Genomic DNA, 14,143 nt, shown 5'->3' with positions numbered 1-14,143 from the left:
GGAGACGGCGACGCGGGCTCCAGCATGGTGCGGGGCGGCGGGGCGGTGCTGCGGAAGGTCAGTGCGGGCGGGGACGGGCCCGGTATGCGGGTGGCCCCCGGGAGGCAGCGGGGCTGGCGGGTCGCGCTGTGGGTCCCTCGTGCCGGCGGCTCCCGCACTGCCAGTCCCGGGGGCGGGGGCAGCCGCGGTGCGAGGGGCCCGCAGAGGAGGTTTGAGGGTGGGGGCAGCGGGGCCGCGGGAGGGGCGGCGAGAGGCCCCCCGGGCCCGGGCCTGGCGCGGCGGCCGCCGCTACCGCCGGTGTCTCGCCGGGCCGGGCCGCGGTCTGGGGGTGCAGCCGCTGCTGGGCAGGCGATGCCATGCGCTCCTCGCGTTAAAAAACCGTGTGGGAGCGTTGTACGGCTGTTTCCTGCGCTTGTTTTTCTTCTGTTTGCCAACGCTTTTGTGTAAAAGCGCTATATAAGCAGTCTTTGCTGCTTTGTCTCTAATGACTGTATAAAATGAAGGAATAAAATTACTAAATGAAGCGCCATGCCTGTGTGAAATGTGTTGTTTTGTTAGTATGGCAGCTTTTTGGACGACTTGCGGCTCTACGTGCGGGGAGGGGCCGGCGGAATGGGCTACCCTCGCCTGGGCGGGGAAGGAGGCCGAGGCGGCGATGTCTGGTTCGTTGCCCACGAACGAACGACCTTAAAGAGCATTAAAGACAGATATCCCCAGAAGCGGTTTGTAGCTGGAACAGGAGCCAACAGCAGGTAAGGGTATGTTTGATGAAGGAAGGTTGCTACATACCTCTTTTCTAGAGAGCAAAATGCCACCTTAAGTTACTAAACCTGGTTTAACTTCTCCCAGTGTTAGAGCATTAAAAGGTGAAAAAGGAAAAGACTGTGAAGTTCATGTGCCTCTGGGGATTTCAGTTCTTTGTGATGACGGAAAGCAGATTGGTAAGAACTTTTGGGTTGTTTTAATGTATCTAATAGATGCTGTCATATTTATTGATGGCATCTAGCAAACTTCTGACACTTCTGAAATAGAATGTTTTAAGGTTACACATGTCCCAAAAATATATATTTCTTTTTGCTTTTCTTGGGCATTACACTGTGGTGGTTGCTGGAAAAGCAAGTTCTTCTTTGAGGAACTAGAAGTAATTAGCTTGTATTGCTATATGCAGCAGAAAGAAAATTTCTTTTGCAGCAAGTGTTAAAGGTTGGAAGTCGTACTGATTCTCCATTAATGACCTTGCATAGATCATGTGTCCATGAACCAAGTTAAGTGACCTTCTAACTTTACTGAATTATGAAATTGCTTAAAAAAATAAAGATCCTTGTGGTAGGTCAGTACTTCAGGTAATCTAAAATATTTATAATCTAGTTTTAAAAAAAATGTTAGGTGATAACCTAGAAGATCTCTTTCAAAATAGTGATCTTGAAATAGCTCTCTGTAGTTTCTTTGCAGTTTCTCAGTGTTTTTCCTCTCACTATTCAGAGTTCAAACTGAAGTCACAAATGACTCTATGCTTGACTTGCAAAACTTGTTTACGTTGTAGGTATGTAGGTAATGTATATATCATTGTATTATATAAACAAATCTTGTATTTTTTTTAACTTATTCCAACATTTTAACCCTGAGGAAGATATTATAGCAGGCATCTTAATGGAAAAATATGGAACATTTGAGTGTGGTGTATGTAAGAATTACATGTCTGTAATTCTTAGGTTCAAAGTATCTTTTTTTTTTCTTTTTTAATCAAAACTGCTATAGCCACAGCTTCATCAAAACCTGCAGCTTTATCTTTGGATTCTTAAGTATTGGAGGCTTCAGAACTGTCATCTTAGCCATACGTTGCCTGTCTGTACTTAGCAATTCTTCCTGACGTTAATAACTATATGACAGAAGGGAAAGTATTTGATGTGTATTTGGTCCCATTTGTTTCTAAGCAAAGAAAGCAACTCTGTTACCCCATCAGTGCACAGCTCTTGCAAGGATGCTTAATGAAAATTCTCCCTTCAATAAAGACAGATTTAAGTGGGAAAATCAGAACTAAATTGTGGGGAATTACGCTTTTTCATTAGTGAATTTATTTTCAGGAGAGCTTAATACAGCAGGAGAGAGATGCCTAGTAGCTCGTGGAGGTCTCGGAGGCTCTTTGGCCACAAAATTCCTGCCTTGCAAGGGTCAGAGGCGAATTGTTCATCTCGATTTGAAACTTATAGCAGATGTTGGCTTAGTTGGGTAAGTACTGTAGCTCTGTACTGCAGTTTGAGAGCTGAGGTGTCAGAAAATGAAGTAGTAAATTTCAAACGAGGTTGCAAAGAAATTCTAGAGTTTGGTGAATGAGTGTCAGTGTAGGTTTGCCTTACTGCTTAAATTACTTGCAGTTTGCAAAAATCAGGTGCAGTTTAAACACCATTAAAGCCATTAAAATTGATTCAAATCAGTATCAAAATTTGGCAAATATTGGTTATGCTTTTGTGGGTTTGTTTGGCTTCTTGTATCAGGGTCATTAGTTAATATAATTGAGTTTAGCAAGTGAAGTGATTATCGTAATGTTTAGCTAGTATTTATGAAGTAAGTAGGAGGTGCAAAATAAAGCCAAGATGCTATCCATATTGCATCTCCCACTTTATGGTACCGGCACAAGTGGATCTTTTTGGTAGTAGTTTTAATGAAAATTTCAAAGGGCATGTAGTCTGCTCTCCCAAATAAACAGTATGGAATGTTGGAAGGAAGTAATTACAAACTAGAACTGTAGAACTTCCATTTGTTTTGCTCTGGTGCTTTTCAGTGTTGCTGATGAATAGCAAAACAGGTAAACATATTTATTTGGAGAAAGCTTTTAACAAACTAAAACTGTAAAAGTATTGGTTTATATAGCATCTATTAATGTGTTTTTCCCCTCTGTTCCCTATTTATAAAAACCATAAAAAGCGTAAAATGAGAAAAGCGGTTTTAGGTGGAAAAAAATCTTATTGGTATATACCTTTATTAGTATATACCCTTAAAGCACAGAAACTTGAAGACAGCATGGTTTGCTAGCTAGAATTTTCTTATTTGCTTATTAGAAATAAATTAACAGTTCTGTTAATATCAATCACCTGAAATTCTATCATTTTCAAGAGGTCTTCAGTATTTACATGATGCAAAATATTTTTCTGCTTTTAGAGTTTCAGAAAAATACAGGGGCTTTATGACAATGATTATAAAACTGCTTATGGCTGCTTCTTTAATCCTGCAGTTTGGTTTGTATTTTAGCTGACAGTTTCACTCTAAAAAGCATAGAAAAAGTCATTATCAATTAATTGGAGGAGAATCTGATTTTCCTGTTGACAGTATGAATCAACCTCTGATACTTTGTTGTTGTACTTTGATCTCTTTGATTTTGTTGTTTTTATTTCAGTAGATTTACAAGTGCTTTGCTATTAGATCAGGCCAAAAAACACATAGACTTGAGAAAGGATCATTAGGTCTGGGTACAGATTGTGATGTATAGTATAGGTTGCAATTTAAACTTCAAAGAGCATATTGTGCCTCACTGGAAACAAAATACTTGCATGAGGAGATGGCCAGAATAACCTTCCAAAATGTCTTTAAGGCACCTTTCAACATCAGAGAGCATTAAAACTACCCTCAGTAATTTTCCTGCTATAAAAAGAGTCATTATGTCTCTTTCTTTATGAAAAATAAAGCCCCTTAATGTAAGATTAATCTTGGGGGTTTTTTTGGTTTTTTTTTCATTAGCTCATGTTCTCCTTAGCTGTCCCTGTTAACAGGTTATTCTTTGTGCGTGTATTGAAAAGCAGAGTATTAGCTTTTTGTGTATGTCACCTTTTCAGTGACACATGCCTTTGTATCTTGTGACCAATAACCGGTTGCCCATTGACATAGATTTCTTTGATCACTGTTGTAAGGAAATGTCGTGCTGAGTAACAGACTGTAAATTCAACTTAAACAGAAGTCCTGTATGGTTTGCAGTTTGCAACAGATGGCTATGAATAAGGGCTATAGTCTATACTCTGCCTATAACATTAGCTTGAGGTTTGATATTGGTCAAGGCTCCTGTGTCTTTTACAACTCGGCTTAATCTTTAAAATTTTCAGTTTTAACTTAGGTTTCCATTTCAACAGATAGATATAATCCCTGGAGAACTTTTTGTAAAAGATACTGTTTCCCTTAAGGGACTTTTTTGTTTTAGTACGCGGGTATAGCTGATCCTTGTAAAAGGAAAAAGTTGCAACAGTCAGGTCTCACTAACCAGCTTTAGGGGCTTCACTGGCATGTTTTTATTTAGAAAATTAGCAATGGCCTGTGGAGAATGAATACAGGAAGCCATGGATACTATGCTGTTTTTCTTTCCAAGTGACTTTGAAAGATTTCCCTCAAATCTCTTCCACGTGTAAGTGTACTTATATACCTTGCCTGCCTGCAGCCCTGGGAAGCATTGCAGGATTTATAAAAATGGTTCAGAATTGGTTAAAAATCTTAATGATTTGTGTTCCAAAAAAAAAAGTCTCTGTGGAAATGAATCTGTAACATTGAGGTTGATTAAAGTAATACAGTATATTGTGTAATAAAATACACAGGTATCACATAAGTATTTATTTACTGTATAAATGCTGACTTTCCTTCTAGGTTTCCAAATGCAGGAAAATCATCTCTGCTAAGCAAGGTTTCTCATGCCAAATCTCAGATTGCAGATTATGCATGTAAGTTCATATTCTTGTTTTTACTGCTGTAGCATTTCATAAGAGCAAGAAGTCTTTTCTCTGTCTTGATTTACAGGTTTATAATAGAGAACAGGAAATAACCATGTTACATGCTAAATGTGTTGTATAGATTTTTAATTACTAGAAATACTTTAAAGAGGTAGCTTGCTGTTCCAGTATCCAGTTCCTTTTACCACCTCATTTTTTCATGTGCATCACCTCACAGTGCTTGAACCTATTGATACAAAGTCTGTTTTACATTTGTTTTAGTCTCGACCCATTTATTATTGCCTCTGAGACTAGACATTGTGTGAAATAGCCTCAGTCTGCTAAATATACACCATTTTGTTCCTTTGCATAAGTATCTTGCAATAGAGTAAGATTTTATTCTTGTATCCCTCCACTGGAAAATGCTGTTTTTATTAGTGTTCTATCAATAAATTAGGATTAGTTATCAGGTCATTCCTTAATTAAAGCAGCTCAGTTAGTTCTGTGCTGGAACTGCTCATAAATTTTTTTGCCTAGATCATTTTCCCAGAGTTTTCATCTTGCCTTTGGATGCTAAGGGTTAAACAGATTTGTGTTGAAATCTACATCCAGGTCGAATAACCATACATGGAGTTTCATGAATGAAGAAGTCACCAGCCACATAATCGTCATAGTGATTTCATGGAAGAAAACTTGAAGCTAGTCAAAATTATTTAAGGGGGTAATAACTTGGAAAACAAACTGCCAAAGAGAAGAATGGTGCATGTGAATAATTGCAGTGGCTTCACAGATCAAGATTGCAGATGTTTGTCCACCTTCCATTTCTTTCCTCAGCCTTTGATTCCCAATTTACTGATGCAAATATTCATTCTTTGCATCATCATCAATTCTGTCCCAAGTGATGAAATGACAGAGAAATCACTTGTTCTTTGTTCTCCATTATTGTGGCTCTGTCTCCATCGCTTCTGTTTTCACATCAGTCTTAACTGAACTCTTTAATACCTAGCAGCAAAAATGGTACAACCACAGAGGCAAAGGGAGAACCAAAGAAGCCCCTCATGACCTGTCCTAAAATAATCTTGAATTTTCTGATAATTAGGACAATAGAAATATTACAGGTAGAAACATAAAGAAATTATAACCACATAAAGTTGGAGATGTTCATCTGCCTGCTATCTACTTCTGAGAGGAACCGAAGAAGATGACTGAGGAGGAGTTTAAGAACACAGCAAATATATTAGATACTTCCTGTGTGTGGGCATCCAGGCTAAACCATTTGAGGTTCAGGGACTTCCCCAGCCAGACATTATTTTTATGTATTTAATGGTCTTCAGTGTACTTGTCCAATCTCCCCATAAGTAACTAAGTTTTTCAGCATCCACACATCTTGTGGCAGGGGGTTTTGTAGCTTAACTACGTGTTGTTTGAAGACTGCATCCTTTTGTTTGTTTTGAATTTGTCACCACATAGTTTCTAGTGATGGCCCCTAATGCTTATGCTGGAAGGGGTAATAACCCCGATTCATCTTCTCATGCCACTCATGATTCTGTACAGCTTTTGACATTCTTACCTGCATGTCTCTTCTGCAGGATGACAAGTCCTAGCTCACTTTGCCTTTCCTTAGTTGGAAACCATTCCATACTTTGGTTCATCCTTTCTGTGTCTTGAGTCTTCTCTAGCTCCTCTATTTCCCTTCCTGGGATAAAGGGAACAGAACTGCACACAGTGCTAAGATTTGATGAACCATTGTTTTACTGATTAGTTTAATTGTAATCTCTTGTCTTTTTCTTTGTTCCGTTTGCCTATTTTATTTATTTATTTATTTTGCTATGAGAAGCCTTGTTTCATGTAAATAGGAAGGGAAAAAGTTCTGCTACACTTAAGCTCTTGTAACATTAATAGTTTTTAAAATGTTTCAAATGCTCTTGTTTCCTTCCCCTCCCCCCCCTTTTTTTTTCCCTCCCTCCCTCTCTTTCTGTAGTTACAACAATAAAGCCTGAACTGGGAAAGATCATGTATGCAGATTATAAGCAGGTTGGTATGAAAGTCCATTCTTGTTGTTCATTAAAAGTGTATATAATGGCATGTGATGTTGTTTAACATCATTTCAGAAAGCAAAAGGAAACTTCCTACGTGTTTTTTTTCATACGTATATATCGTGTATACGTACGATTACATGGATTTTATGGAAGTTTGTCCAATAGCTGCAGGTCCATACCAGTGAGTGAAAAGGAATATAGCAAATAGACTCAATCTGCCATAACTTAGTGTTCTGGCTTTCTGGATAGGCTGCTTTGACTTCCTTTTGTTTTGTGTGTGTGTGTGCACGCGTGTGTGTGGTGCTTTTTGTTTTTTGGGTTTTTTTACTTTTTTTAATTAAAGTAATATAGAGTGAGAGTGATTGCCCTAACAGACAGGATAATGCACTACCTGGATCCAGTTCCATTTGCGGTAGACTGTAACTTAGGAAGACTGGTGGTACTACTGCCCCACCACCTTGGTTTTTGTCAACCCAACTCTAACCAGGTTCTTCAGGTAAAATTAACAAATAGTTCTGTGGTGCTTGGAATCCTTTTTACAGTATCCACTGGGGCGGGGGGAGGATTTGCCCAACCCAAAGTGAGGCTCTAACAGTTTCCTTGCAAGTAGATTTTGGTACAGAATTGGGCCCCAGGTTTATGTAGGGCTAGAGCAAACATTTTGATTCCTCAAGCTTGAATCTACTTTGATGTATTTTTGTTTTGCTTTTTAAGTATGTGTGAGCTCATCACTTCCAAGATAAAAGGCAAATGCATAAAAGGGTTGCAGATGAGTTAACCGAAAAAGCATACTTCAGATGTGAAAAGGCAGAAAACTCTTTTCCTTCTCAGAAGCAATGATCTTAGGGGATTCAGTAGCTGATGCTTGAAATCTGCATTTATTCAAATTGGGTGAAGAAATCAATACTATATTTCTTTGTATCAAGCTTCTTTCCCCATATTCCCTGCAAATGATGCTTTGGGTCACGGTTAAAGGCTCAGAAAACTTAAAATGCAGAATTTGGTATTTGAGCACTTAATTTTTGAGCAGACATATTTGTTAATTTTATCTAATATTTATAATATCTGTTTTCTTACCGCATGTCTTGCAAGTGTATTTAAATAGAATTAGCTGACACAAATGTGAAACRTTATCCTTTCAGATTCTAAACATTACCTATTACTTATCAGAAATTGCAGGTGAAAATTAGGTTCTATCTTATTTTACAATGCAGAGAATTATAAGAGTCCTTAGCACCCTTCAGCTTCATGAGAATGAAGTAGTTTTTTGCAGGGTAAATGACACCTAGGAGTATACACGTATCTTTTGTTTTCTTTTAGCAAAGTGGGTAATCAAGATTTGTCTATGATGACATGTTAAAGTATTATCTCATTACACACATGCTTTAGGTACATCAGAAAAATACTGGGTAAGTACAGAAATGCAAAAATACTGGAAAAGTGTTTTTTTTAACAAGATTTGAAATTTTCAAGCAGCTTATTTAATTTGTTGAGGTTTTTAGCTATTATTTGATCTTAAAGGATAATCTCATTTTTGTTGACTGCACTTTGATCGGAGTACTGTTTACTAAGCAGCAAGATGAGTGAATTAACAATCGAATCCTTTGAAACAGTTGTAATATYGTTTACACAATTTTGTTAAAAATACTTTAATAAAGGAGCTATATCTCTTTCTAAGTATCCAAGGGAAAATTTTCATACATCCATTTTATTCCCTTAGTTAAGAGTAACTTATTCTAGAAAACTGTGCTGCAAAGAACAGGATTGTTTGTAGCCTTTGAAAAACTACCTGCAATGAATCAGAAACTGTCACCTGTACTGGTATGTGGTACTCCCATGGGAAAACTACTCGCTCTGGCTTTCTCTTCTACAGTCTGTTTGATGTCGTATTCAATAACCTTTTCCTCTTGGCTGATTCTGGAGTTTATTATTTTTATACTACAGTGCTGCGTACTGTATAAAAACTGTAAGCACTGTTCTAAAGTCAAGGGGGGTAGTGATTGTCATTAAAATAAGTATCTGTGAGTAAGAGGAAGTACTTCAGATCTCAGTACAGCAACTGCTGAAAACAAAAAAAATGAGCAATTAAGAGCAATAATTAAGGTGACTGTCTTGTACCACACTCAACAGGCTCCTCTACTTATTCCTAATTATATCTTTTTTTTCCTACAGAACACTGAAATATTTAAGAAAATATGTAGCAATTGGTTTGTTTTATCATAGTTTGCTATAAAGGACAAAATACATGCAAGTTATCTGTTACCATCTGAGTCATTATCTGGTACTTGGAAAAAAAAAGACTTTGAGATACAAAGGCACAAAAGTAGAGGATCTGAATAGAAGTCTGAATTCAGATCTTAGTACTGGATTGTGGAAACTGGCAGATCCTTTTATATCTTGTATCAAAATATGCGAACCAAGTGCTGTTTTGGGAGAATCTGAGTTTATTTATAAGCTCTGTAAAAATATTTCTTCTTTGAAAGACAGCTAAAGTCAGAACAAAAGTGGTGGTGGTTCTAGTACACCACCCAAACACATCACACCTGCAAGTGGATGTTTCTGTTCTCTCTAGACTGTTTCTAGTTGCAAGTCTGTGATTCACCCACCTGTATCTCATGTCTCTATAAGTCAAAAATTCAGAGGCAAGACTTGCAATATATAGGAAAAGCAAAATGGTCAAAAGCTAGCATGGCAGGTGAGTGGGAGTGAAACTCACCAGCAAGATATGGAGCAGCAGTCTACCAGAAGGCCCCATCCTACAGTAGGTAGCACACTGGAAACTTTATTGTGTGCTGGCTTTGGGCCCAGCTTTATTGAATCCAGTTGATGTCTAAATGGGTATCAGATAGATTTGAAGCCTTTCTTTACTTCCCTTTCTGTCATAGCTTTTTGTGACTTATGAGTAGAGTTTGGATTTTTTTTATTATTCTGCTGTTCCTCCATCTGTTTTAGCTCTCCCACACCACTGTGTACAGTCCTCCCAACCAGCAGAGAAAATGACAAGATTCTTGTCCATTTTGACAGTCCCTGCTTGTCTCTGTTTGGCAGCTGGTGTACCACTCAATCTAATTGCAGTTTAAGAGGAGAAGAGAAGGTCTTGGAGTTGCTTGTGTTTGGGGGAACAATGTTACGTGGATTTGCATTTGGAGAAATGATTCTCTGTAGCTACAAGGAACAGACTTCCATTTTCTTTTCCAGTGACGGTTTGATTTCTGTACAGACTTGATAGCCTAATCTGCCTGCTTTCCAGAGTCTGTTTATTCTCAGGTAGCAAGTAACTTTTGGAAGATCTTTGCTGAAGTATTATTATCCTTTATTTTCTAGTTGGCAGATAGCTATAAATGAATAAATGGAGAAAGCTGAGGATTGCAGTGCCTGTGTAATAGTAGCATTTTGTTTTAACCTGCCTCTGATAACAGATTTTAAATGTATTGAAACAGCCAATGCATACTGCCAGAGAACTGGTCCCTTGTGCAATTCCAAGGAATACACAGTTGTAAAAGAAGTCTCAAAATAGGTATTTCTGACACTTCTTTGTCTGAGTTATTTTGTCTGTATGAAATCATAGTAGATATTGATAGTCCAAACCCACCATTTTTGCTTAATGGAAATCTTTTGTTTGAAATTTTTGTTTTCCTAGATTTCAGTAGCTGATCTCCCAGGACTGATTGAAGGTGCACATGCAAACAAAGGGATGGGCCACAAATTTCTCAAACACATAGAAAGAACAAAACAGCTTCTCTTGGTTGTAAGTTAAATAAAATTTAGAGCTCATTGAAATCAAAGGCAGTACCTTAAATAAAATACATTTTAATTGCAGTGTATTTGGAATTTGGGAAATCATGTTTGCAATTTGCATGTTTCAGGATAAGCAAATGTAGCTATAATGCTGTTTTTAGAATGGAAAGCTCAAATGACTGATGATAAATTCAATCCTTAAATAGAATTTATTATCAAGTTTGCCAAGTAATTTAGATCAGGGAAGTGTTCCAAGTGCAGCTAAGGCATGGGGGTGTTTTTTTTTTTTTTTTAATCAATTAGATCCCCTTACAAAAGAGGTTTAAAAATCTACACTTTGAGAAACATGCTGCCAAAATCAATAGCTTTGTGTCACCAGTGTGTGTGATTTTATTTTGGTATAGAGTTGTCTTTTTGTTTGCCTAGGAATTAGGGCATGCTCATAGACATTTTATTGCAAAGTAGTTGATTCAGAGTACCTTGATATTGTAACATAATCTTATACCACAAAGCTTGTTGTTGTGTAACTTTTTCAGGTTGATATATCTGGCTTTCAGCTATCTGTCAAGACTCGTTTCAGAACAGCCTTTGAAACTATACTGCTTCTAACAAAGGTACGTCTCATCTTCCTCATTGTTGGTCGTAGTTGTTACTGAGCCTAGAAAGGGGATTATGCAGTTTTGATCAAGAAGTTTCAAATGTTAATGTGATTGTTGGATTTATGAGGCCAATTAACAAGTTCAAAATTCTCTGGAATGATGAAACCTTTATTTTATCGGTCCTGTTGGAACTGCTTTGCTTTATATTAGGCATGACTATTTCTTCATTAATCTGTGCAGCATCTGAAAGGAGCTATTTCTCATAGTCAAGCTAAGGTAAAAAAACAAACCTTTTCTGATGTGCAGTTTGGTAGCCTTTTAGGAAGTAGAAATACATGGGTATAGTTGAATCCCTGCCTTGATGCCCTTACTGCATATACTAAGAGAGATCGAGGCCCAGATGAGGCATCAGGCCAAAGGTTTGCAAACTTTCATTATTTCCATCTCTTGTCATTGTTTCTGATTAAATCAATTCATTTTATATAAAGTCCAGCAGTTCTTCTTCCTCTTATTCTATGACTTTACATAATGAATATTCTCATCTGTGTTTATCTTTAGCTGGTTCATGCTAGTGCTTTTTGTCCAATATAAAGCATTGTCCATTAAAATGCTTAAGAATCGGAAAACTGTCCAAAGACTTTGCTAATAAGTCTGAACTTTTTCTGAACAAATTGATTTTGTGTATGAGCTTATATAAGTATCAGGGAGGAAAAAAAAAAAGAACAAAACTGTCATTCTTTTGTAGGAGGATATTTCAGAAATGTCAAGGCTGCTTACCTGGAACATCTATGTTTGAGCAAGCGATCACTGAATGTTTGTTAAAATTGTTTTCCTCTGTCAGATTGCTTTAATACACCGACCTTGAGCACCTCGGTACGCCTCACAGGTGCCTACCCATGGGGACTATTTAGACAATTAAGCTATTAAGAGACAAGGTGTCAAATTGAAGTAGCGCTTGTTAAACCACAAATACTAAGTCAAATTCACTTGTCTTTTAAGGAACTGGAACTGTACAAAGAAGAACTTCTAACAAAGCCTGCGCTTCTTGCCATTAATAAAATGGATTTGCCTAGTTCAAAGGATAACTTGAATGAACTTATGAAGCAACTACAGAATCCTCAAGGTAAAAATTAACTTGAAAAAATTAGCTTGGACAAAAGTAGTAGTAAGCTTTCATGAGGGGTAACTCTGGGGGCATTGGCAAGGAGATGTTTGAAACTGAATTAAATTCAAGTCAGCTATTAAATTTATTATTTGAATGTATTCTTTAAAACCAGTTCCTGCGTTTAGACATCTCTTTACTTGTCTCTAGTGCTGGCTTCACTGCTGGGGGTGTATTTAAAAAAAAAAAAAAACAAAAACAGATCCTGGAAGATCTTTCCCAGCTATGATATGGGAGAGTCCAGATACCTCAGATAACAATAACCTCTTGCTTTGATGGTTCCCTTACAGGCACTGAAGTATATAAAACTTATCGTGAAGTATATAAAACTTATCATGTGAAGACTGGCCCAAGCACATGAAAATTTTGGGCAGCCCTATGTAGGTTTACTGTATTTCAGTTTTGTTATTTATACTGAGGTGAAGTTCTTCCTATTTCCTGGAGCAGACTAGAAACAGGAACGCTTAAAACAATCTGTTGTCCCCCATATTCTACAACCTGAGATTTCCTCATCTTAGAGGAAGGGTGTAAAAACAGTATGATGCAACTGCTATGCTAGTACTTGTCTTCTGAGACTTTCTTAGCTATTTTTTAAAGACAAATGAACTTTAATAAATAAATGACAATAATAAACATTACTGGAATTAATATAGAATAAAAATATTTTATTTTCCAAATGAAATGGGATTTTATGAGCTTTATAGTGATACACTATATGGGTTTTTTTTTACTAACTCTTTCAATATGCTGTTTCAGACTTCTTACACTTACTACAGGAAGATGTGATTCCTGAGAGTACAATCAAGTTCAAAGATGTAATTCCTGTATCAACATATACTGGAGAAGGAATTGAGGAACTAAAAACATGTATAAGAAAATCACTAGATGAAGAAGCAGAGAAGGAGAATGAAGACTATCGGAAAAAGAAACTACTTCTTTTACGAACTTCAGAAGAAAAACAAATGAATAAAGGCTAGCATTCTTAGATAATGTGAGTCAGTGTTTACAGACTTCTGAGTGGATGATTTATTTGTATTTTACCATAAATACAACCACTTGTCATGGAACAGGCCTTGATTTTGTTGTTCTCTGAACCAAGACCACTGTTGTTTGAACTTTGTTCCATTTTTAAGACAAAGCTAAAATGTAATCAGGTATGTAAGAAATGGACAGCGTAAGACAAGCGTTCTCTAAAATGTTAAGCATAATAGTGTCATTCAGGAATATATATATATATTTTTTGGAGGAAAAAAATAATAGTTATAAAGATCATTTTCCTTTCTTCTTGAGCATTTCCTATGTTATTCTATAACTTGTTTGCCCAGACTTTTAAATAAGTTTATTTGAAATTGTAATTTTATTTGACAAATTTAAAGTACTATTAACATGACAAAATAGTAAATTATAAAAGTTTCTTAGTAGAAGATTATGTAGTTTTGTCAGAGACCCAGCAAACCCCATAAGCATAATACTAAGCCAGTCTTAGGAGTCATAGAATTAGCACTAGCCTTTGCACTAAACACTGCAGTGATGTGTTTCGTGGGTCATGTTAAAAGCTTTGTTGAAAGAAGTGATGCTAAATGGGTGAAAATGGATTATCTAGAAATGAGTTAAAATAAAGAACAAATGGATATGATGTTCTGCCAGAGCATTTAAATAAAATTGTTCCAAAGATCTGTTAAAAGCTCCCTTAAAAATGTAAAGAATAAGTTTTTGTAATGTTTGAAAAGGCCTTGATRTGAGTATTGCAGCCAATGCCTTTGACATTAAATTACTCAAATACTTAAAAATTGTGTTTATCTTAAAGCATCATTTTCCTCAGCCCTGGGACTAGGTGTGAATCTCAGCTTTCTGTAAAACTAGGTGAAAACAAGGGGCCGGCGCTTGTGGCCGCGGAAGGGCTCGGCGGGCCCCGAG

At 37.1% G+C, this 14,143-nt stretch overlaps 1 protein-coding gene across 2 annotated transcripts; it reads left to right on the top strand.

Annotated features, from left to right (window-relative positions):
* Nucleotides 1–6: 6 nt before the first annotated feature.
* On the top strand, nucleotides 7–13,862 carry GTPBP10 (GTP binding protein 10). 2 transcript variants are annotated; one of them, XM_026074406.1, is made up of 10 exons: nucleotides 7–57; nucleotides 559–752; nucleotides 850–941; nucleotides 2,085–2,229; nucleotides 4,627–4,700; nucleotides 6,670–6,722; nucleotides 10,368–10,475; nucleotides 11,002–11,079; nucleotides 12,064–12,187; nucleotides 12,983–13,862. In XM_026074406.1, exons 1-10 carry the CDS (start codon nucleotides 25–27, stop codon nucleotides 13,201–13,203), a joined length of 1,122 nt encoding a protein of 373 aa, XP_025930191.1. In that variant the 5' UTR covers nucleotides 7–24; the 3' UTR covers nucleotides 13,204–13,862. The 2 variants fall into 2 exon arrangements, with proteins under 2 accessions (XP_025930191.1, XP_025930192.1); XM_026074407.1 differs by lacking the exons at nucleotides 850–941; nucleotides 2,085–2,229.
* Nucleotides 13,863–14,143: the final 281 nt, after the last annotated feature.

This window comes from Apteryx rowi, unplaced genomic scaffold (assembly GCF_003343035.1).
Source record: "Apteryx rowi isolate R43461 unplaced genomic scaffold, aptRow1 scaffold_388, whole genome shotgun sequence".
NCBI classification, from domain to species: domain Eukaryota; kingdom Metazoa; phylum Chordata; class Aves; order Apterygiformes; family Apterygidae; genus Apteryx; species Apteryx rowi.
The sequence above is the reverse complement of the archived record's forward strand: the minus strand, read 5'-3'. Positions and strand labels throughout refer to the sequence as shown.